Genomic DNA, 22532 nt, shown 5'->3' with positions numbered 1-22532 from the left:
TTTCGAGGTTGGAATGTTCAGGTCAACTTCAAGCTGCAAGTGTTTGTATGCATGTGGACTCTTCAGTGCTTGGATGACAACAGTTTAACCTCCAAATCTAACAACCTATCAAAATGACATTGCATATTAAAACACAATATTACTCTTTAAGTACTTTCAGTGTGATATCATAATAAATGAATAGTAACTTTTGGATAGTTTTGCAGATAAATGTGACAAGAACAATTGTCTTTGTGTTATTTCAATTAATATTAGTATTTTAGTATTTTTACACACTTTAACCTCAGTGTTTTCTTTCACTTCTGCACTCAGCTGTACAAATTAATGATTTAAATGAACAATATCATATGTAACTTGGACAACTGTGGACTCCTTTCATCAAATGAATGAATCAATAAATAAATTGAGCAAATAATTAAAGGTTCACGGGGTTCATTTGCCAAAGAATCTGAAATGGCGCCATCTGTTGGATAACAGGTGATATTAGCTAAATGGTGAAAAATAAAAGAAGCCTGGTTTGGACAATTTTCCATCTTAAAAGATTGGCTACATTATAATCATTTACTATCATGTCTGTGTAGAAACCAGAATGTACTGTAATCTGCAAAGCAAGTGGAAAGGAGGGGGAAAAACATCATTCATCATTCATATAATTGGAAAACTCACCAACCTGGTTTACCGATTAGCCATCAAACGCATGGACGTGCATGGATGCAGTCATTATTTTTTGTGAATGCCACCGTCAGGGACCATCAGGCGCCTGCTTCATTCAGTGATGGGAGAGGACGAAGGAGGAGGAGGTCTGGAGAGAGCAGCAGAGACAGAATCACCAGCTTTATACCAAGAGATTAAAATGATTCAGTTGATGAAATCAGAGGAAAGTGAAGTCGTTCCTGAAGATGCATCTATATCTTTTTTCACTGTCCTTGAATACAAATATAAACCCAAGGCCAAGTTTGTCCTATAGAAAACATTACACACTGTATAGATTATTCCATTTTGTACATATGGTTACCTCAAAGTAATTCTCTGTTTGTGTAGACCTGCGATACTGCGTTTGCATCCTCAGACCTTGGTTATCATGTTATGTAACCAGTGAGCAACACACATCCACTTGATGATTCACTCTGAGCTACATTGCAGGTCAGTGTAATAATGAATCGACAATAGAGGACTGCACAATGCTGTTAAATCAAAGTTCCACATTGAATGACAGCAAATCATTTTCCAGATGCAGGCAGAAAAACAAGAATTGGAAAAAAAGCAGCGCAGAGATGACAAACCACATTTTCAGATTCCCTTTTTTTTTTTCAAGTTTACTGTCATTCAATCACAGCTTGGGGTGGGAGGTTAGCAGAGGCGATGCAGCTACAAATGTGTGAGAACACACACACACACACACACACTCACACAATCTATGGTTACAGTTCCCATAAACTAAACTGATCACAACAACTCAGGCTTGTAAAATGATCAAAATTACAAATAGGGAAGAATCATTATGGTGAAATGTGAGAATTCCACGCACATGTATGAAATCATGGGGTCACGGTTAGATCATGCTCCAAACAGGAAGGACCAGAACCGGATTCAGTACTCCAACATCTCACCTTGATCAGTCTGCTGAGGGGAAAGTCGCCGCTACATTGTTCAGAATATTCTGGTTCTCGCTGGTCAGGTTGGAGTTGAGTCAAGACTGCTGCTGTTTCCTTCTCATGCAAAAAGCTATTGTATTTATGGCCGGCTGTCGATAAAGAAGCATCACAGGGCTCAAAAAACACATAGATCATCTAAGGTGCTTCCCTAAGCGGGTAGGCAGTCACGCCACCCACAACTGGAATCACATCACAGAGGAAAATGGAGCATGGTGGAAAATAACTTTAATAAAACTCCTATGAAAACACAAACCGGCAAACAATAAAAGCCTGTACATTTGACAATATCCAGTGTCTGAGACCGTTGAAGGCTAGTGGTGCGAAAAACAGCAGCATCACACATAAATCAACAGAGATAAAACTGTTATAGGCTTAGGCCTGGGCCCAAGGTCGTATATACTCATATATATGGTTCATATAATCATCTTTATGGATATTGCACAACAATCAAACACAGATGCAGATGCTGGATGAGCACCATATGTCAAAACAAAAAAAAGTAGCTTTGTATCGCAGTGTAACGTCCCCACTGATAAATCCCTCCCACGACTGCTCATATAAAAACAGATTACACTTAAAAAGGAGGGAGCGGAACAGATTTGCACATTCAATAGTGAACCATAAAATTAAAAACACAGTATGGACAAGAAAATAACTGATCATTTTGCTTTATGTTTTGGTCCTACCAGGCTTGTTAAACGCTTCAGTTATTTCTCAGTGAGTTTAACTGCCGTGGCTGTTAGCGTGAGCGGGATGACGCTCCGAAAAGCTGACGTCCATTTTATTGAAGTCCACAACTTGTGATGGAGATTACTCACTTATGTTTCCAACAACGTCGTCCGACAAACGGTCTTGATTTGATGATGTAGAGAGAAAAGAAGCAAGGTGTCATTTCAAAAAATTAAAAGAAACCAAAAATAAAGTGTTTAGTTCATTTTGAAACATATTTCATATTTCATATTTCTCATGTCGCTCTTAAAACATTCCAGTGTTCACCGTCCATAGGACTGTGAGATTCAAACTAAAGGCTCAGGGTGTCTCTTTCTCCAATGAATCCTCTTCCATCAGTCATTCCCTCACACTTAAAGTAGTCTGGCACGTAGAAGTCTTGGGATTAAATTCTAAAATGGCAAAAGAAAGACAAATACAATCTTCCCGCAGTTATGAGGCACACTTTGATGATAAGCAGGAGGCATTGCGGGCGTTTTTAAGATGCACTTCGTCTGGGCATTGTGGTTGGTGTCATTTAAACACAGGTCCGTCTGACAAAATGAGCCACTTTGAAATCCCATTTTTGTCAACTGGTGACACTTTCTGATCTTACAGTGGACAGATTGGTTGCTTCCGTTCTCTTCCTTTGTCTGTGTACTCAATCGAATATTGTGCTTGTGCAAAACTTGCGACAACCTTCCAAGTCACCATCCACAGAAATGTCACGAAACTTGTAAGTTTGGATTTTTCCAGAGGCACTGTGCCAGAACGGTGCAAGGCAAGCAGGGAAATGTTGAGGGCAGTGGATTCACACTGTCAGCACATTCAGTATCTGGGCCTGAATCGGCTCCTGTTTGAGATATTCTGCCAGTTTCCCTTCTTCAGATTTGGGTGGCTGTCACACCCTGTCTTCTTTGCACACCTTGGCCCCCCTCCCACACACTCCTTCACTGCGTCCTCCTGACAATTGACCCCTTGGCCTTGAGGGGGGGGGGGGTCATGGCTACTCTAGGAGCGGTTGTCTTTGGCCACATTGTGTGCCATCCAGTTGACTTTGGTCGTCCAGCTCTCTCTGAGGGCCTCGTCGAACTTCTGGCGGAACTGCTTCAGGGCCTCATCGTCGGTCTTACCCAGTGCCAGAGAATCCTAAAGGGGGCAAGGAGAGGAGGAACAGCATTAGTGGAAATCATTCAATCAATCAAAATCAATCCAAAATACTTCTATAGGCAAACTCATCCCAGGCAGTAAAGCTACACACCACATCATCAGTATGTGTATGTACAGAACATACAGACTGGCTTCAAGTGTAGGCACTCTTAGAATAAAAACTAAATTATTTTATTCAAAACTTTTTTTTCGGGCTGATATAAATAAAAATACAAATTTGCTATTGATTTTGAATAAAACAAATTAAAATGTTCTGGACCAAAGTATCGATACCAACTCAGAGGTGATAACAAATGATTGGATTGTTGTGAAATTCCATGCAGGCAATTTCCTTTAATTAGTATCACAGGTGTCTTCAATCTCATAATCAGTGTAGTCTGTAATACAGGATATGGGTCACTGCATATCATTTGTTTTCTTTCATACTGATTTACATGGACATTCTGTATGTGTGTGTGTGTGTGTGTGTGTGTGTGTGTGTGTGTGTGTGTGTGTGTGCGCGCGCGTGTGTGCGTGCGCGTGTGTGTGTGTGTGTGTGTGTGTGTGCGCGTGTGTGTGCTACCTTTAGGTACTGGATATCTTTGACTGAGGTAAGCTCAGGCAGTCCAGCAGTAAGCATGAGGGCAAAAAGTGTGATGAAGAGATTGCCGTTCTTCCTCAGGATCAGGTAGGCCTCCTCACAGTACTGACGGAAACTAGACAATAAAACACAAACACAATAATAATAATAATAAGATAATTTACCAAATACAGTGTCCAGTTGAAATTGAATTAATTTCCAACAGTGCCTGGTCTTTTCTCATAAAAAATTCATCAAGCTTGAGCTATGCTGACATAACACGCCGATGTGATGATGAAAGAGAGTGAGGAGAATTTATTGACAGAGCTAATGACACAGGGGATCGAGCAAGATGCCGGCTCTGGCTGTGCTTGTTTGAAATGAAGGTCATCATGACAGCGTGTACAAGACACCAGGGGATTTCCTCCTCCTGTCATAAATGAATTGTGTAACTGTTCCACCCCCAATCTGTTTCGTACACAATGTACACTGCAGCAGAGACGCATGTAGAGCCATTTGCTCACAGCTCAGAGACGTCTTTAACCTCCTCCCTTAAGAAACACATGCAGCTTTGAACTCTATCAGATTATCAATATTGGGGATTAGGTGCTGAAAATTATAGGATGAGAATTAAAGTCAAATTATGCCAAATAGCCTTATAACATCATCTTTAACTGCTATTCACTGGTGACGAATTGTTCGTTCCTTGCGAGACGAAACAATGTTGCACGAACCTGCCAAATTTTTCGGTGTATCCCGTCTTGCCCTGTTGGATGACGTGGATGAAGTCGTGGGTTAGGATGAATGGCACGCGTTCCCTCTTGATGCCAAACTTGGACTTAAAGTTTCCCAGGATGTGGCCAAAGTCTATGTGGAAGAGCTGACAGAGAAACAAGAGATGAGCAATGATCTCTGTGCAAAAGCAAAGCAACTAAATAGAAGACTGTTACAGACACACAACAACAACATCCACTGTGAATAAATAAGCACATAAACAGTACTTATAATTAACAGTACAGGAATAACACAACCGTTTGTGCTTTACCCACAGTATAAATCAAACTGATTAAACTTATTGTCTGACTTACCTGTCCAGTGCTGCGGACCATGATGTTGTCACTGTGGCGGTCTCCTATGCCCAGGACGTATGTGGCTACACAGTAGCCTGCACATGACAGGGTGAACTCCTCGATGGCCCGATCCAGAGCATCACTGTGAAAAGAAAGCAGACACCATTAGGAAACCTTTCACTGGACTAGACAAAGTCAATCACTATGCTCTCTACACCTGAACACTGAGCACCATCTTACCCCGTGTTTCTCTCTTTGAGCCAGTTGAGCAAGGCGTCCTTGTTGAAGGCTGCAGCAGCTGCCACGTTGCTGCTGGTCAACTGGATGTTTGCGATCGTGTCGGCCGACGACACCACCTCAATTAACCCTGCGCGGTCACCTGTTGCTAGGCAACCATATGGCACGATTCTGCATGTTATGTAAAGAGAAGAAAATAATTTGATATCAATGAAGGTACTGTGCACAGATTCATCCTGGAACAGATTGTGGCACACAACTGGTCACATGTTATTATATACAATCGATAACCTTTTCAGGGGAATGGGTAACTAAGCGGAAAAAAGCTTTCCCATTTACTTTGAAAAGTGAGCTGTGTCTGGTTGTCGTGCTCCCACTCAACATAACCCTCATGCATACTATAAGAATATACTGTATATCATATGAAATCTGACATGTATAGACAGTTCAACAGTTTATTTGGAAGATCAGCCATATAGTATTCTATAAGGAAGAAGAAAAATATGTGCAATCTACTCTTTCTTAGCGCAAAGGGGTGATCTTACAGTGTACAGTTATATCTAAAAAAAACAAAATGTGATTACAAAGTGACACGCATGACACATGCAAAAGATGATGTATTTTTATGTTAATTCAGTCCAGAATAATAAGGATCTGCACAAATCTTCCTCATAAAACAGATGGGATGATGAAAATCTGTGGCTTACTGATCAATCACTGAGCGCAAAACCCCACTAATCTTATTCTCGACACCTTAGCTAACCCTGGTTTAATGAAGACCAAATGCTTTCACAGCCTCTCTCTGTGTGATGGGCGCTGAGTCCAACTATCATATTCACTCGGTAGAAAAATCCCTACAGACAGCTGATGACAAGGAATGATATTTGGTGAACAATATAAGTCCAATAAATCACAGAACAAACACACAGGCCGACACGAACCATCACGGTTCTTTTACATCGTCTGTCCCCAGCACTGAGTTCAAACTGAACCTTTGTCCCTGTAATCTGATGCACTGTCCTTAGCTCAACTGTCAAAACAACGCTCTGCACTGCCGAAATCCAGATGTCAGTGTCTGAGAAAAAGGGTTTGTAAAAGTGAGAAAGTGTGGCTCTTGTTAGGATGTAATGCAGAGAGTGTTTGTGTGTGCGTGTGCCGTGTTGAAACTTCGGAGGTCAAACTAGCGAGGGGTGAGTTAGTGTCTCCAGCAGAGCTTCCTCTCCCCTACAGGCAGCAGGAACAAACAAGCCTGACACTTCTGTCTGTCTGCCTGTCTGTCTGTCTGCCTGTGCACACACGCATGTATGAAACACTCACCTGAAGTCGAGATTAGCCTCCTTCCAGAGCAGATCCATTAACCTCAAAATCTGAAGCGTCAACATATCTTGCCTTAGATCTGGGGCAAGAGAGGGAATGTACAGAGGAAAGGAAAAAAAAAATATGTTATCAAAACCAAAGTCAACAATAGCTGCAAAATGTTCATGTTCAAAAAGCATTCAAAGGAAGACACACAGAGAAAGATGGCGGTGATGATGATCTCCCTCTCCCCCTCCTCACAACCCACCCACCAACCCCCCACCTCTCCTTTCCTTCCGCCTACCATCTCCGTTCTTGAAGATAATGCCCAGGCTGTCTCCTCCCAGCAGCTTGTTGTTGTAGACGATCCAGAGCGGTTTCATTTTAGAGTCCATGTATCGACACTTCTCCACACTGAAGAGCAAAAGAGGAGAAAAACTTGAGCCCCATCAGTTCAAAAGTAAATCTCCTACTCCTGAATAAATTTACAAATTGGACACTCTTGCTTCAAAGGCTTGTAATGTTTAAACTTCATAACAAAAGACCACCGAGTCTGATGATCTAGAACAGAGATGTAGTATTGCTAACCTACCTCAAAGGCCCATGGATAAACCCAAACATTCTATGAACTTCCAACAGTAATGTCTACACACTCTCCTATATCAAGTAACCAATAAAGCCGTAAGCCCTTACTTGATGCCAGACAGGAGGACATTGGGGTTAAGAGGAGAGTGCAGGTCTGACAGCGTCTCTGAATAGCCACTTTGTCTCAGACACGTCATCATGGCCTCCTTGGTTAACATTGCCTCCTTGGTCTTACTGCGAGCGTTCTTGATGGTTCCCAGTTTAATAAGCTCATTCACAGACTTGAGTTTACTCAGGGCTTCTACCTAGAAAGGTCAAAAGATGGACTAAGTTGTAATACGAGAGCAATACATGCACAAACAATTACAGAACTGTGTGTTATGCTCTTTTGGTATGGATTTTGGAATTAAACTAGGCCACAAGTACATTTCAAGAAGCATTCTGTCACCATTTTGAAATCGATAACAAATGGACTCAAACGTTTAGTTATAATTTATCTTATTTTATATTGGATACAATATAGAATTCTAACTAATTCCCAGTGATGTTTAAAGATTTCCCAATTCGCCATTATCTGACCGCACAATCCTTGGAATGATGCCTCCCCTTTACTGACAAAATGAGTAGCTCATTCTCTCTACAGATAACAGATGATGTCAGCATTGCCATTCCAACCCTGTGTTTATGCTTCTCAAAACAGGAAATGGTCAGAAAAATGACTGTTGATGAGGAAATAGGAGGAAGCAACTGTCAGAAAACAGCACTGCAGAGGGCAAAAAGTCAGTTGGTGCTGTGACAGACTAAAAATACCATCAGTCTGGCCCTGCTGGGGCTGACAATGGACTGGTGCTATTCTGGTGCATGAATAGCAACTAGTAAGGGTAAAAGTTGGGATGGCATGTGGATGCAATGAGGCCAGAAGCAGAAACACAGACAGCTAATCAAGATAACCAAATAATATGTGTTTGAAAAATTGCTTGTTGGAGTAAGAGTGTGGATGAGGCGGTGTGTGTCTTACCTGTTTCTTTAGAACCTCAATATGAGGGATGCTACCTCGACAGTACGCCTCCAGGATGAGGGAGAACTGGACAGAAACAGCTGGCATGTGCATCTCTGACCTATAGAAGGCATAAGAGAGAAAGTTGGGTGAGACCAGAAACTTGAGTGGACTTTACTTTGGTAAGACTTTAGGTCAGGGGTCAGCAACCTTTACTATCCAAACAGCCACTTTGGGCCATTCTGGTCAGAAAGAAAATCAGCTGAATTGATGTACTCGATTTGGTTTGCTCACTCGAATTCTCTGACCGTCTTTGCAGGGTGAGGCTTACATTTTCTGAAATATACCTATTTTGTTTTTGTCTAAGAATAGAAACACTGTCTGACTCTTTAGTGCATTCACCTCCCGTGCTGTATTTTGGTGTGTAAGCTACACATTTACACAATTTAAGAATGTAATGGAGCACCAGGTTGCTTACCCCTGGGTTAAGTGGTGCACTCCTCCCATTCTGTAAACACAGTATCCTATTCACTTTCTTTGTAATGCCTTTCTAATGTGCAACTACACACACAAACACACACACACACACACACACACACACACACAAAGAGCACACACCGGAGATGCCAGAAGAGAAAGTGTCCTATTTTGCGGTTGCCCTGGGCACGCTCCAGGAGGAAGAGGGTGAGGGCGCAGTCATAGTAGGGCTCGTAGCGTAGGACCTGCACCAACTGGAGGAGGTACTGCGACAGCTCCTCGTCACTGGTGAGGAAGGAGCAAGTGGAACAGAGACGGAGAGAGATGAGTTTCTCAGGATGGCTCTTTTGTCTTTCACTTCTTTATTTTGGTCTTTCATTCCTAAAAAGTTCTAAAAAGTCATTTCCATTCAAATTTCAATTACTACACACAATAAAACAGATCAGAGTTAGTGGCATCAACTGACATTATCGGTATGTATTGTGATGATTATGTGTTTTACATGAATGTCTATGGGTACGCTTGCTTACCTCATGTCACGCAGGCATTGTACAGCATATTCTCTCACATACTGGTCAGGGTAGTTGAAGTCCAGAAGCTCCAGAGCGTCTCTGGGACTCAGCTTGGGCCAGATCTGGAGCAGAGCCTGGAGCTGAGACACACACACACACACACACACACACACACACACACACACACACACATACACACACACACACACACACACACACACACACACACACACGGACAAAATAATGTATTCATTGAATTTAATAGATGTTGAATTACATTATCAATTACAATTGAGAAAACACAACAAAAAAGTGGAAACATTGTAATCTAAAGAGAGTATAACATTTGAACAGCTCTGTCTTTTAAAAGTTTAACCATTTAATAGACTTGAAGACCTGAAGAGCTCGCAACAATGTCAAAAACTAAAAAACTACTTATTTCACTTTGAATGAATGAAATGGAAATTGATAATAAATAGAAATAAACTGTTAAAATACATAAAGGCTTTATACTCGGTCTAACCTGAGCCATGTCCTCATGTTTGCTCCACTTGACAGAGAGCAGCAGCTTGGGCAGCGACTGTGGAAAATTCTCCATGCAGTCGTATCGCAGAGTCCAGATCAAATCCTTCTCATTCTCACACAGCTGAGAGAGTGGATCACGCTCCATTATCTCCTTCAGCTCTATGTGGAACTTCTTCCCACCACGGCCCTGACAGAAAGGATGGGAAAGACAGTGATTGGTGAGGTTGAGGTGGCAGGGAAGGATGATGACAAATGGAGATGAGGAAGACATAATGAAGGTGAATGAGGAAATGACCGAATGAAGCTTCATAGAGAGAAAGTGCCACAAGATGGCAGCAGAGTAACAAAATAGCTCCAGGTTTCTAATCACCAGGCTGACTGCACTTGCACAATGACAATCCACTAAAATTGATTCTGTTAATGCCAACTTTGTTTTTGGATTAAAAAAAAGGTACATTTGGAATGATGTAAGGCTTTAAATTATGATTAAATATAAATTGAGTCCCAAATTGCAGAAACAAAACATATGGGCCAAACTTTTACTAAAAGTAATGACACACCCATGGGTGACTTTTAAGTAGAGGATTGGTGAAACAAAGAAAATATCCATATATCAGATTAGTCCAATTTAGAATTCCATGCAACAGTGACAAAAGTGTGGTTCCTCGAAAATGAACCTTGTGTCCATGTTAACAGGTTCTTACACTACTATATGTCGACACAATCACGCTCCGTCACACACGTTTCCACTCACCATGGGTGCGCAGTCACTTGCCCCGGCGATCTCTGCAGCTTTCTCCAGTATCTGAAAGGCACACGAGAACTTTAGGAGTGAATCTATCAACGATGCATCACTGCCAGGTAGAGGAAGCATGCTGAGCACATCCTGAACAGCCACAGCTCCATCCTAATCACAAGGTGACCGCAAATCCATCCTCCGTCTTTAAAAAGGGCCAAGGCTCCCCGATCAACTGCTTAGGTGCTGACAAAGGCTGAGACTGGAGAAGCCATGGCAGCGTTATTGAAGAAGAAGTTGTGTCTGCAGTATATGACACGTTTTGTGTGCAGGACCAGAGTACATCAAGCCTATAGGGATAAGAGATTACAGCGGTGCATTGCTCTCTGACCTTGTCAAAGGGGGGAAAGACTATGGGGTGTGACAGGTACTCTGGAAATTTGATGTGCAGTGCTGTAGCGTTCTCAGTGTATGGGTTGGTCTGGATGGTTCCGATGGGATTCAGCATCTCTTCAAGTTCATCTGCACGAGACAAACAGCACATACGCACACACTGTCATGTATTTCAACTAGCAACCACTCTACAAGTTCCTTAGGCAGTGACATGAAGCAATGGTGCGAGTTTGAGTTTGTGTGTGTGTGTTGTATATGTCTTTACCAGGAAATGAAGACCAGCAGTGCAGGGAGATGTCTCCAGTCTTCAGCTGGCCTTTGTAGTCAAACACCATGGTGTTCACCCAGGCTATAGGGTAGTGCTGAGTCACACAGAGAAAGGATAGGACTGAAATATCAGTGAATGACATAAGGGAAGTGCAGTGTACACTCAGATGAACTTGTGAATCCTTTAACCATATTTTAGGCCTAAATTTGACCCAGTGCAGAAAGTATAGTCTTGTCTCCTGTCCCTTACCACTTTCCCTGCCTTGCGGATGGTCTGGTACTTATTGAGGTGAGCATTTTTGGTGGATTTCTGCTTCTTGACCTTATCCATGATGGCGTAAACGGCAAAGCAGAGGCGGGTCATACGTGGAAGATCACAGATGGCGATGTCAAACTCCAACATGCCGTCTTTCCACGTGTGATCCGAGCGCCCGCTGCTCTCGCTGCTCACCGCCGGCTTGCACAGCAGCTCTGTTCCGTGGAAGAGACCCGCCCTTACCTGGACCTAGTGGGCAGATAGCGGGTTCATTACGTACATTAAATGTGCAGTGACAAAGAGCATGATTGGATACTTCATGGACAAAGCAAGAATTTACCTTGGCTGTCTCTTCTGCGTTCACCTTGCTGCTTTTTACCAGTACTATTTTAAACGGGTGAGAAACGTCCCACACACCGGTCTGAATTTGCTGCAGAAGGGATGAAAAAGGGAAGAGTGAGATATGAAGGAGTAATGTGATGAGTGAGTAGGCATGACCATAGCATTGCTAGGACACACCGTCTCTTCACACCCACCCTTTCACACTGCGCACACTCGCGCATACACAGATGCACCCACGTACAAACAAAGTGTGAGGTCAGACGGGTCATTCTGATGTCAAGCCAAGTGGATTTGCGATTGTCAGCAGTCAGCGGGGACAAACACCACATCACATGACACCGAGAGCCACGGGCGGCTGCAGTAGCACACTTCCTGCTGCCTCTCGCTTTGGATGTGTTTGTGTTTGTGTGGTGCTGTGAATGTAGACGAGCATGTCGATGTGTTAAAATGTTTGTGCGGGTGTGTTTTAATGTGTTGTTTGAAAGAGGGCTATTATTACGTCTACCTCGGCTAATGAAGGCAGAAACAAGCGCGCTGTTCCATCTGAGAGAGAAAAAACACACAGCCTCCTTGGCTTGGCTCGTTTTATTTTTGGGCTGATTATGAGTCAGATTGTCAGGCACACAAAGCAGGGGCATCCAATAACAGCATCCTTAGCTGGAAATAAATCTAACTTCCTGGCACACTCAACCCTCTATCCGCAGCAAGCTGTCTTTTTGTGTACTCATCCTCCCTCTCACTGCTATCATTCTCTTCCAATATCTGTACAGTACAGTATATGCATGTCAGTCTCACCGTGAAGATCCAGATTTTGTACATGTCCTGTCATTGTGTGCCTGGATTTATTATGCACACCATTAACCTACATACTGTAGGTTTCGACAGTAATATTTGGTGACTTCTTGTGTCACACTGTCCACTGCGTAAATATCTAGTGGAGCAGAAAATGGGGAAGTGAGGTTGTATTGGTGGTCAAAACATCCAAACAGAAAAGACAGCAGATCAGGTCACTGTTAGGATTACATGTGGTTAATGTAATGAGTTCATATGATGATTGACACCTGTATCATTTCCGCAGGTCAGTGGATCGGCTCGGTGCCAGGCTATGAAAACTCTTAGAGCCTTGCTAATGAACACAAATGAATTCTACCTGACCTTTGAAATGTGGCTGCACATTAAAGAGTGATGTCAGTTGGCAGGAGCGGATTGAGCGCCGAGCAAAGTCAGCAGACAGTGAGGCGACGGCAGACTTTTTTTTGTCAGGGCAGTGCAGACTCAGTCAGAAGGCGAGCTCAGGGCACCGCCTCGTAAGAGAGAGACAGGTGGCACTGCAGCTGCCAAGTATGTTTGCTTGGTAAACTTTCCACACCTGTCCTGCTCAGTGAGGGGGAAATCAATCTAATCGTAGGGAGCTTTCACTACCGGGTGAAACAAGAGATCTAACACTAGATATCAAATGGGACATGAGAAAACTGTCACATGTGCATCAACACCAAACAATCTGAGGGTAACACACATGTGGCAACCTTGACAAAGAACACGTTAATAACAGCTTGTAAAAACGAGTGCCAACAAAAATGTACATCACTTCGACTGAACATCGCAACACAACTCAGACGCACTCATTCAAACATCCGCACGTCTTAGACTCACAGTGGGAACCCTTCTCTTGGGGGGGAGAGGTAAAGGCGGGTTGGAGGACTTGCGGGTAACGACAGCTCCGATGGCAGAGATCTCCTTGTCAAACAGGGCCTGGACGGTGCTGGTGTGCACCAGGGTGAGGTGTGGCGACTCTTTAGTCTGCGTACACGTACGGATGTACTGCACACAAGACGGGACATGAACGGAGGTTTAGATTAGTGACATTACTTTTAAAATGTCTCTTAGGACAGCAAAAGCTTGATGTCTTGGTTATAAATGTGCTGCATGTGAAAGCTGAACTTGCTTCATGATACAAACAGGGCACTGCAGTGTGAGGACAAGAACTAACAGGAAAGTATGCAAATTAATTTCCCTGTTAGAAGGAAGAAATGGAAATGCGTTTGAGAATTGTGCATGTGACAGTGCCTCCAGGACAGAAATGACAAGCCCCGACAAGGCCTGAGACAGGGCATGGGTTTCATCCAAATAATATGGAAGCTAACTTTAGTGCCACAGTTCATTCAAACTTCACTTTGAAAAAGCAGAACAAAAACACTGAAACTCAATCTGCATTAGCAATGTTTCCCTAGCTGCTGTAGTATAAGTATGAAGCTGATATAATTAGAAACGGGACAATAGTTTTACATTTAAAGAAATCATCTGTAGCTATGCAAAGTGGAAAAGCAGCTTTATTAAAACAAACGTGTCAGGAAGAGCTTCTCAACCAACATGCTGCTTTGCCTCAAGTCTATGAACACCCACCCCTTAGCTCAGAGTGAAGCACAGGTCATTGACGACTTCTCCTCTCCATCTCAATCAATTAGCTGTACACGACTCTTAGCTGATGTACCTTTACACTGTAAAATGTCTGGTTTGTTGTGCAGCCACAGACCTTGTACTGACTCAGTGGGTGGTCTCCACAGAGGAACTCCAGGCGCTGGCTGACCCTCAGGACATATTCCCCCTGCCCCGCCTCCTCCACAAGCCCGTGGGTGGTCACCCATTTCCTCAGGGCCTGGTCCATGAGCTCAGTGGGTGTGCAGGATGGGGACACCTTCAGACTGGCCGAGTCCTGCAAGAGAAGAGGGAGAGGCAGCGACAGAGCGATGCGTGTCCATTAATGCAATGCTCAAATAGAAACAGATGAAATAAAAATGTTAGTTAACACCGTTGGCTACGTAGCAGCCAAGTGTTCCTGTGTCCAGCAGTGTGTGTCTACAGTCATAGAATGAAAAGCTGTGTGTGCGAGCAACACAGAGCTAGGAATCGGTGCAAAAACAAATAATCACAGGGGACAAGTGTGAATTTCAGGTTGAATGAGTTGAATGAGCTCACAAAAGATGCATTGAAACACACAAACTGCCTGAACTCCAGCACACATTACTATAACCAATCTAATATGTTCGTAGGCTTACAGTAACATCCTATTTATAGCACAGTACTGACTGACCTGATATTTGAGATGGAGCTAGAATGGAAGGATCTCATCTCCCAACACCAACAACAAATGGCCCGAGTCATGTTTAGTATAACTTGGAAATCTGCTGCACATACTCATGGTGGAAGTACAGATATGAAAGTTCTTAAACGACTCTCTACCCGTACATACCAGATTTTTAAGATGAAATTGGATCTGACTGGATTGGAAATTACATTTAAAATGCTAATTCAATGAAGGACTGGGGCGAATTAGACCGAGGTTAAGACGACTGCAAAACACGACCCAGAGAAGTGCAGACCAAACTATAGTCGCCTACAACAACATTAAACACTACATCACTACACTTCCTGTCTTTAATGTGCCTTATTGTGTCCCACTTCCCAAATAAGACTTCCTGCCAGTGTCCACCTGAGCACAGTGGCACAGATGGCTTGTCTTGCGTGTGTGTGCGTGTGCGTGTTCCAAATGCGTGATGTTCATCAAAGCTGATATTCAAGGGGGTCTGGCGGGACGTGACCATCTGTTTTAATATTAAATAACATTATTTCTGGAACAGAAGTGGAGAAAAAAGACAGACAAATACAGATGGGAAGGGCAAAGAGAGAGTTTGAAAAGAGATTAATTTAAATCAGTGCTTCAGTCCCTTGAGCTGTCATGCCAATATGTGTGTGTGCGTGTGTGTGTGTGTGCCTGGCAGGATGGCATCATTTCGCTGATGGTTTTGACCCACTTAGTAGTGTCACATGACATTCTACTTGGACTCGATCACATGACTATTATGCAGCTGCTAACTGTGGGTAAAAAAAGAAGCTTGGCTACATGTGCCCACACCAGCGCAGTCACATGGCTATTCTGCTGCTCAAACAAAGTGGTTTTGTGTGCATTTACTGTATGGGGCTGTAAAGAACACTGTTGATGAAATGAATTCACCATGCATGAATAATATTCTACAGGCATTAGTTTGCTGTTGTGTTTGTCGTTACATTACTTGTTGGGGTGGACATCACATTTATTTCAAGCCAAATGTTATAACAAATAACAATCCTTTCAGTAAATAAGATTTGCCATGGTGACTGCCCTAAAGTTAATCACGTTTGAAGGACTTACTTGTCAACCAACACTGAAGTTAGTTTGATGAGACAATATGGTCTTTCCAGCCTTTTAACCTTAAGCAACGAGCTGCTGAGTCTCACCTGAGACTGGTCGAAGTGGATTGTGACCTTCAGGTCGATGGGCCGGTCATTGAGCCCATCAGTGATGGCTGCTCCATCCCCAGCCTCCAGCTGCGGGGAGAAGCAGGCCTGCAGCCATTCGGTCCATGTCATCATCTGGACACGCTGCATCCTCTCCTCACTGATGCGGAACATCTTACTGCGAAAGTCCTTAACCTCCTGGTCATTTATAGCATCGAGCTCATGGAGACCTAGAGGGATGAAATAACAGCTCATTAAAGTCAAAACATTAGAATAAAACAACTGTACAACTGTGTACTTCTGCACCAAGGAGTACACAAAACCAGTTCATTATTAAACCATAACGTCATCAGGCTATCCATCTTATAGGTAGCATGGAGGCAATGTCCATTATCATCAACTAATACAAAGTGTTCCATGAGACTAAATCTCCACTCTGCACCAAATATAACTAAATTATAATTAACAAAGATATGTACACTACCAGTCAAAAGTTTGGACTGAGAAGAGAAGAGAAGAGAAGAGAATGAGAGGGTGTGTCCAAACTTTTGTCTGGTAGTGTATGTTCAAGTCATCTGATGTCATCAACATAAATTGTTTTAATTAACTATAGAAAGAACAGTCTGAGGTTATCAAAACTGATACAAAAAGGGTTATCTACGCTGTCTGCAATATTACAATGTCAATGTACGATGGGGTTCTATAGAAAAGAAAATCCTGTGTCCAAATGGCTTATGGTTTAATGATTAAAGAAGCTCAAAAAGCTCTCACAATATATATATACATGGAAGGACAAAGTGCACACAGTGTAGAGTAACATGTATTTGAAGGACATGCTGTAATGTTCATGTAAAATGCACAAACACCTGTGGAACACTTGAAGCCAGACAGTAGCACCTCGTACTGATGAATGTGTATGACGGATTACAAGGGGCAATCTCTTATGGGATTAAACCAGAGCCTCTAATATTCACACTGGTGCCAGATGTCAGGAGGACACGATGCTGTATGGCTGAACGCATGTCAACATTTTGACATTTAAAGCCACTTAACATTCATTTGACTCTCATCGTTCATAGACGGACTCTGGGCCGCATTATCTGCACTGTGCAAGTGTAAAAGTGAATGTAACAGTTTGTTGCCGTGCACTGAACATGGTGTGTGTGTGTGTGTGTGTGTGTATGTGTGTGTGTGTCTGTGTCTGTGTCTTCCACGGATCATGACTATCTCACCACGAAAAACAGCTGAATGTATGTGTAACTTAGTTTTGGCCGTTGTAATTGCTTTGTTTCTAGACTTAGTATGTCAGTGTGTGACTACATACAACCTAATTACACGTACGACTAAGTTTACAGTTGATGCATTGACTATACTTTCCAAAGTTCTGTGATTATTACTCTCTATTTGTTATTAACACAATGTTTTGGTGCAGAATGTATTCTTCATGTACTCATTTAGAGTCTCAGTGATCAGTTTGACTGGGCCAATCAGCTGGGAGAGTTTTTCTTACAGCGGCGATCCAATCACCTCCGCTCCTCAATCGTAACAAATCCTTCCAGATAATTTGGAGTGACAGGTGATTGAATTGATATATGCAGCGTGTCCGGTCAGTCCTCGGGCTTCTCTATCACACAGCTGACCTGATGAAAGTAGGATATCTGAGCTGAGTGGATCTGTGAGCTGATGGCGAGACTGATCGGGTAGAATCAGAGCACTATGTACACACTGATGGTGCTTAAGCGCCTGTGTGTGGGGGAGATGATTTACCGTCCCACTTATCAACTCTTTAAGTGCTTTTCTTCGTTATCAGGAACGTCCGAGAGGAACAGCAAACGAATCAATCACAGACTGAGTGATGTGTGTTTGAGAGCTTGCATTGGTGCGACTACAAATGAATGGAAAGGTCGTTTTTCCGTGTTTTGACACATCAGTACATCACTGTGACTGACACAATACAAAACATGAAGGAATAGATTAAATTGAGAAGCTTCCTCACCCTTGCCGATGAGCACGCCAATTTTGGAGTCCAACAGGCGCTCCGCTCGGCCGCAGTTGCGCGTCACCAGCTTCAGAACGGGGAGGAAAGGGCGAACGTCACACAACCGCCGAGTTTCGTCCTCCAGCTCCTCGTGCACGGCAGCCTGGTTGACACACTCGAACATGTGACTCTCCATCTCGCCCAGGGCGGGAAAGAGCGGAAACGTATGGGCCTGCTTCCATAAGAGCTGAAAGGAAGGGGGATGAAATCACTTTCTGTGCGTGAACTTGCATTGAATGGCCTTTTTTCACAGTAAAAGTACATGGAGTGCTGGAGGGAAACATGAATTGTCTTAAGTATCTAGTACAGTCATAGGAATGGTTAGCGGGTTGTGTGTGTGTGTGTGTGTGTGTGTGTGTGTGTGTGTGTGTGTGTGTGTGTGTGTGTGTGTGGCTGCGTGTGTGTGTATGGACCTTGAGGTTACAGAGATAGACTGACTACAGCGTGCTGGAACAAGACACGTTTGCCCTTCCAACAGATATTTACTGCTTTTAGGAAGAGCTTTTATGCTAAGTGATCACACTTCCTCCAATCACCAAACCTAAATGGCATAGAGACTTTGATGATTTGATGGGAATAAACCTCCTGCCTCAACACAGCTAGGTATGTGCTCCATTTTCATAGTCAGATTTGTAAAACTGTCAAGAAGACCATAAGTAACCACAGAGTACATTTTTAAAAGGTTTGTTCTGTTATTATTCTGCGATATCATTGAAACGGTCTCTCTTCTAAGCTGCTGGGCAACCTGAATTGGGTCGAAAAAATGATCTAACAGCCCTTCTTGCCTACTTACCATCACTAATCTGAAATCATCTTCTCCCTGCCTGCTTATTCCTTTGTTTCTTGCTTGGGTGACTTATAAATCCAGAGTTCTCACTGCTCCTTGCTGACCCCAGGGGATGAATTCAAAGATTGCACACAAATATGCGCTAACACACATCTCTGTACCCATGTACACATGCGGTACTTCCTCAGGACCTACATGTGACTTTAGTGGCCTGATCACTGGAGCAAATCTCAAATCCTTTAGTTCCAGGAACAATCTGACATTAAAAAGAAAGGCTGTTATTGCTTTGAGCGAGAGAGCAGCACAGTCACATTACAGGGCCGATACGCTGGAGTAAACAGTAGACTGGAGTAGACGGTAGACAGAGGTTAGAAAACAAACACAGACTAACTTGTTTGATTCTCAGAACAACATCTTGTGGCATTTCTCATTATTATCTGCCCGGGGAAAACACGTTTGGAATTTTGTCCGTGTGCTGTACATGTTTGTCGAGTCAAACAACAAATAGAGAGTTAAACATCAGCCGAGCCAACGTCAATAAATCTAATTGAACATTTAAACAACACAAGAATATTGATAGTGAGTTACACAGTGTTTTGAATGACAGTAATATTCTTATTAACTTCTACTGACTGCCAACGACATTCGCTGCAGTCAAGCATGATGTCATACAACTATTTGCGTGCTGAAAGTGCTAGCCTGTCACAAACAAAATCACCCAGCCAGTCCTAATAGCCAGCTTTGTCAAAACAAGGATTATGCAACGTCTGTCAGCTGTGGTGTGGTGGTTGTATTTTACTTGGATTTAGTATATAGTAGTTCAATGAGGTGATTATTCTTAGACTGATCTAGTAACTGTATATATCTAGTTGCTGCCGATCATCCAGTGCTACTCACCAGTTTGATGTGTTGGATGGTGGCCTCTCGTGGGACGTCCATCTGGATGTAGATACCCGTGGGCAGGAGAAAGTCCACAGTGATCTGGTCCGGAGCGTGGCCGGCCAGGGGCGAGTGGTCCGCCCAAATATCCAGGAGGTCTGTCATGGCAGGAGGCATGGCAAGGGGCAGCTACCTCAACCATAAGGACCTGGGAGACAGGACAAACGTTTTTGATTGAACATGTGTCATTAGGGAGGGGTAAGGGCTGAAGGCAAAGTACAAGTCAGGCTTTAAAACCTACTGACAGAGGAGGAAATAAGCGAGCAGAAGAGTTTAGAACTAACACCAGGTGAATAAAAACATCTATACTCTTTGCATTCACTGAACTCAAGCAACCCCAAAGCAAGCATTCTTCAGGAGCCACCACACACATGCAAGCTCCTTTCTATAACCAGTTTCATTAGGATTGACAGACTTGAAGAGTAGATAGACGTGGATGTTCAGTGCCACTGTGTTCCAGCGGTGGCAGCACTGAGCCGTGTCCAGTGGGAGGCCTGTGGTGTGGCATTAACTTGGGTGAGGTCCAGTGCTCAGAGGAATGCCCACTAAACCAACAGCAGAACAAAAGGTCGGTCTGCCTCCCCCTTATCTGACAATCTGGTCCCCATGACATCATGCAAAAGCATGTACATACACACGTAAAGAACACACTCCTACTCACACGCGTATATAAAATGTGGAATAGGTGCGTAACATCTTGTCCATGTGACCCTACGTTCCTCCCTCCGCATCCACGCAACAGAGAGGCCACGGCCAAGGTAACTATCAAACATGGCAGGAAAGGTAGCAGAAGGTGGAAAATCAAACACGCACAGTGATTTGTTAACTGTAGGAAGTTCCATTAAGCTGCGCGGTGACAGGAGCGCAGGTGTCAAACAGCCCACAGCCTGGTTTCAGCCCACAGCTCCTACTTCCACCTGGTTTCTTCTCATTACCTTGTCCTCAACTGCCCTTGTACATTAACTCTTGTTCCCATCTCCATTTTGGCCCGATCTAGCCATTAAAAGATGACAGCCCTGATTGACTCTAATGGTCTTTCCCCTCTATGTTAAGTGCTAGAGCTCCCCTCAGATGGGCTCGTGTTATTCCACATGCCTGGAGACTGAGCTACATCTGTGGCTCATTTGAAGCCACAATCTCAACCACTTAACATTATCAGCCATGCAAATGTAGACGGCTGTGTAAGTGTTGTGTGTGCCTTTTCAGCACCGGATGACTCAGCATCTCTTAGAGGTCCGAGGAGGTACTGCATGAGTTACAAACAAGATCCGAACACACCGGCGCTACAAAGGAATGAGGATACACGATGAGCGATGACACTAACATGGATTATGTCACTCACACAAACACACACATACAGGAATAGGAATAACAACACAACAGCATAACAAGCAACAGACCAGTTAGTGGGCAGACAATGGAAAGCCTCTTGTGGTGCACAGTTACACACATGAAAAGTAATACGATACCCAGCAAGTCCGCCTGATATATTGACAACATTAGGCGATCAAAGCACAACACGAGTGCAAGTCCCTGTGCATGCGCAAACATATACCATACACACAAACACTCGCCTCCTAATTACGGGTCTCAATAATGCCGTTTGTAACGCTCGGGAGCTTAAACTGCGTCTTGTCCTGCCGTGACACACTCCCTCACACACACACACACACACACACACACACACACACACACACACACACACACACACACACACACACACACACACACACACACACACACACACACACACACACACACACACACACACACACACACACACACACACACACACACACACAGGTGAGCAGGGTTATCAGGGATACGGTGGCAGACAGCCAGAGGTCTGCTGTTAGGTTGGGTTTCATGCAGAGGGATCAGAGGAGAGCGTGCGGTTTGGGAACATCAGAGAGGGAGAGAGAGAAGACAGAGAGTTTCATGTGACAGTAAACAGATGAGCCTGAGGTCATCAATCTATTTGTGAAGAGATTGGGACAAATGAAGAGATGCGTCAATATGTAGCTTCCTTTCTACACCTTGTCGTAAAAATAGGTTTCAAATTGCATGTGCTTCACCCAAAAGATTTGCATTTACATTACTGTTTCAAAACAACTGAAAGCCAAAGCATAAAATGAGAATTGATGCCTAAAATGAATGAATATAAGTTTATAAATGTGGGAAATGCATTATTAGGCCCAAACACCAATAACAAACAAGACAGTCATTGTTTGTATCTCTTCTGAAATGTACCCTTTGCTTGCACGCCCTGAATATACAGCGATGTACAGTACAGCACCACAAAGCCACAGACGCATACCTGAAACAACCCCGTCGCTGAAATGAAGGGGGTTTGACGATGAAGGCATCACTGGTTGCCATTGGAAGTATTGCCTTTGAGCCGACGACAGTGACATGTTGTAAAGAGATTCATGCCCAGATGCATTGAAGCCTTATTTAAACACTAGTGTTACTCAGCACTCTGTTTCTAAAGCTCTCTGTCGGACAGTAAGAGGCCTGTCAGACTCTCGACAATGGAGTGTGTGTCCGCCCGTCTGTATATGTGCCTAATTGAGAAAAAGGGGACTAAAATAAATGGTGTGTGCGCGCCTCTGTGTGTGTGTGTGTGTGTGTGTGTGTGTGTGTGTGTGTGTGTGTGTGTGTGTGTGTGTGTGTGTGTGTGTGTGTGTGTGTGTGTGTGTGTGTGTGTG

General features: G+C 43.5%; 1 protein-coding gene across 5 annotated transcripts in view; it reads right to left on the bottom strand.

Moving 5' to 3' along the window:
- Positions 1 to 1863: 1863 nt before the first annotated feature.
- Positions 1864 to 22532, bottom strand: part of pik3cb (phosphatidylinositol-4,5-bisphosphate 3-kinase, catalytic subunit beta) — a 37945-nt gene continuing 17276 nt past the window's right edge. For 4 of the 5 annotated variants that reach the window (XM_076143648.1, XM_076143640.1, XM_076143655.1 and 1 more), the window contains 22 exons: positions 19783 to 19972; positions 18057 to 18285; positions 16061 to 16290; positions 14319 to 14498; positions 13439 to 13606; positions 11784 to 11873; positions 11438 to 11692; positions 11186 to 11282; positions 10919 to 11049; positions 10546 to 10596; positions 9790 to 9978; positions 9285 to 9406; positions 8896 to 9039; positions 8299 to 8398; positions 7389 to 7585; positions 7000 to 7109; positions 6717 to 6795; positions 5403 to 5570; positions 5181 to 5304; positions 4827 to 4972; positions 4096 to 4228; positions 1864 to 3512 (listed from right to left, as the gene is read on the bottom strand). In XM_076143648.1, the coding sequence (XP_075999763.1) occupies positions 3375 to 3512; positions 4096 to 4228; positions 4827 to 4972; positions 5181 to 5304; positions 5403 to 5570; positions 6717 to 6795; positions 7000 to 7109; positions 7389 to 7585; positions 8299 to 8398; positions 8896 to 9039; positions 9285 to 9406; positions 9790 to 9978; positions 10546 to 10596; positions 10919 to 11049; positions 11186 to 11282; positions 11438 to 11692; positions 11784 to 11873; positions 13439 to 13606; positions 14319 to 14498; positions 16061 to 16290; positions 18057 to 18285; positions 19783 to 19941 (3240 nt within the window). In that variant the 5' untranslated portion in view covers positions 19942 to 19972 and the 3' untranslated portion in view covers positions 1864 to 3374. Of the gene's footprint in view, positions 3513 to 4095; positions 4229 to 4826; positions 4973 to 5180; positions 5305 to 5402; positions 5571 to 6716; positions 6796 to 6999; positions 7110 to 7388; positions 7586 to 8298; positions 8399 to 8895; positions 9040 to 9284; positions 9407 to 9789; positions 9979 to 10545; positions 10597 to 10918; positions 11050 to 11185; positions 11283 to 11437; positions 11693 to 11783; positions 11874 to 13438; positions 13607 to 14318; positions 14499 to 16060; positions 16291 to 18056; positions 18286 to 18891; positions 19096 to 19782; positions 19973 to 22532 lie in introns of those variants that run through there. The other variant, XM_076143670.1, reaches the window with a different exon arrangement.

The sequence above is a fragment of the Genypterus blacodes genome, unplaced genomic scaffold (assembly GCF_046128005.1).
Source record: "Genypterus blacodes isolate CSIRO-AG114 ecotype Tasmania unplaced genomic scaffold, CSIRO-AGI_Gbla_v1 ptg000003l_1, whole genome shotgun sequence".
Classification (NCBI taxonomy): Eukaryota; Metazoa; Chordata; class Actinopteri; order Ophidiiformes; family Ophidiidae; genus Genypterus; species Genypterus blacodes.
This window is presented reverse-complemented; position numbering and strand designations above follow the sequence as displayed.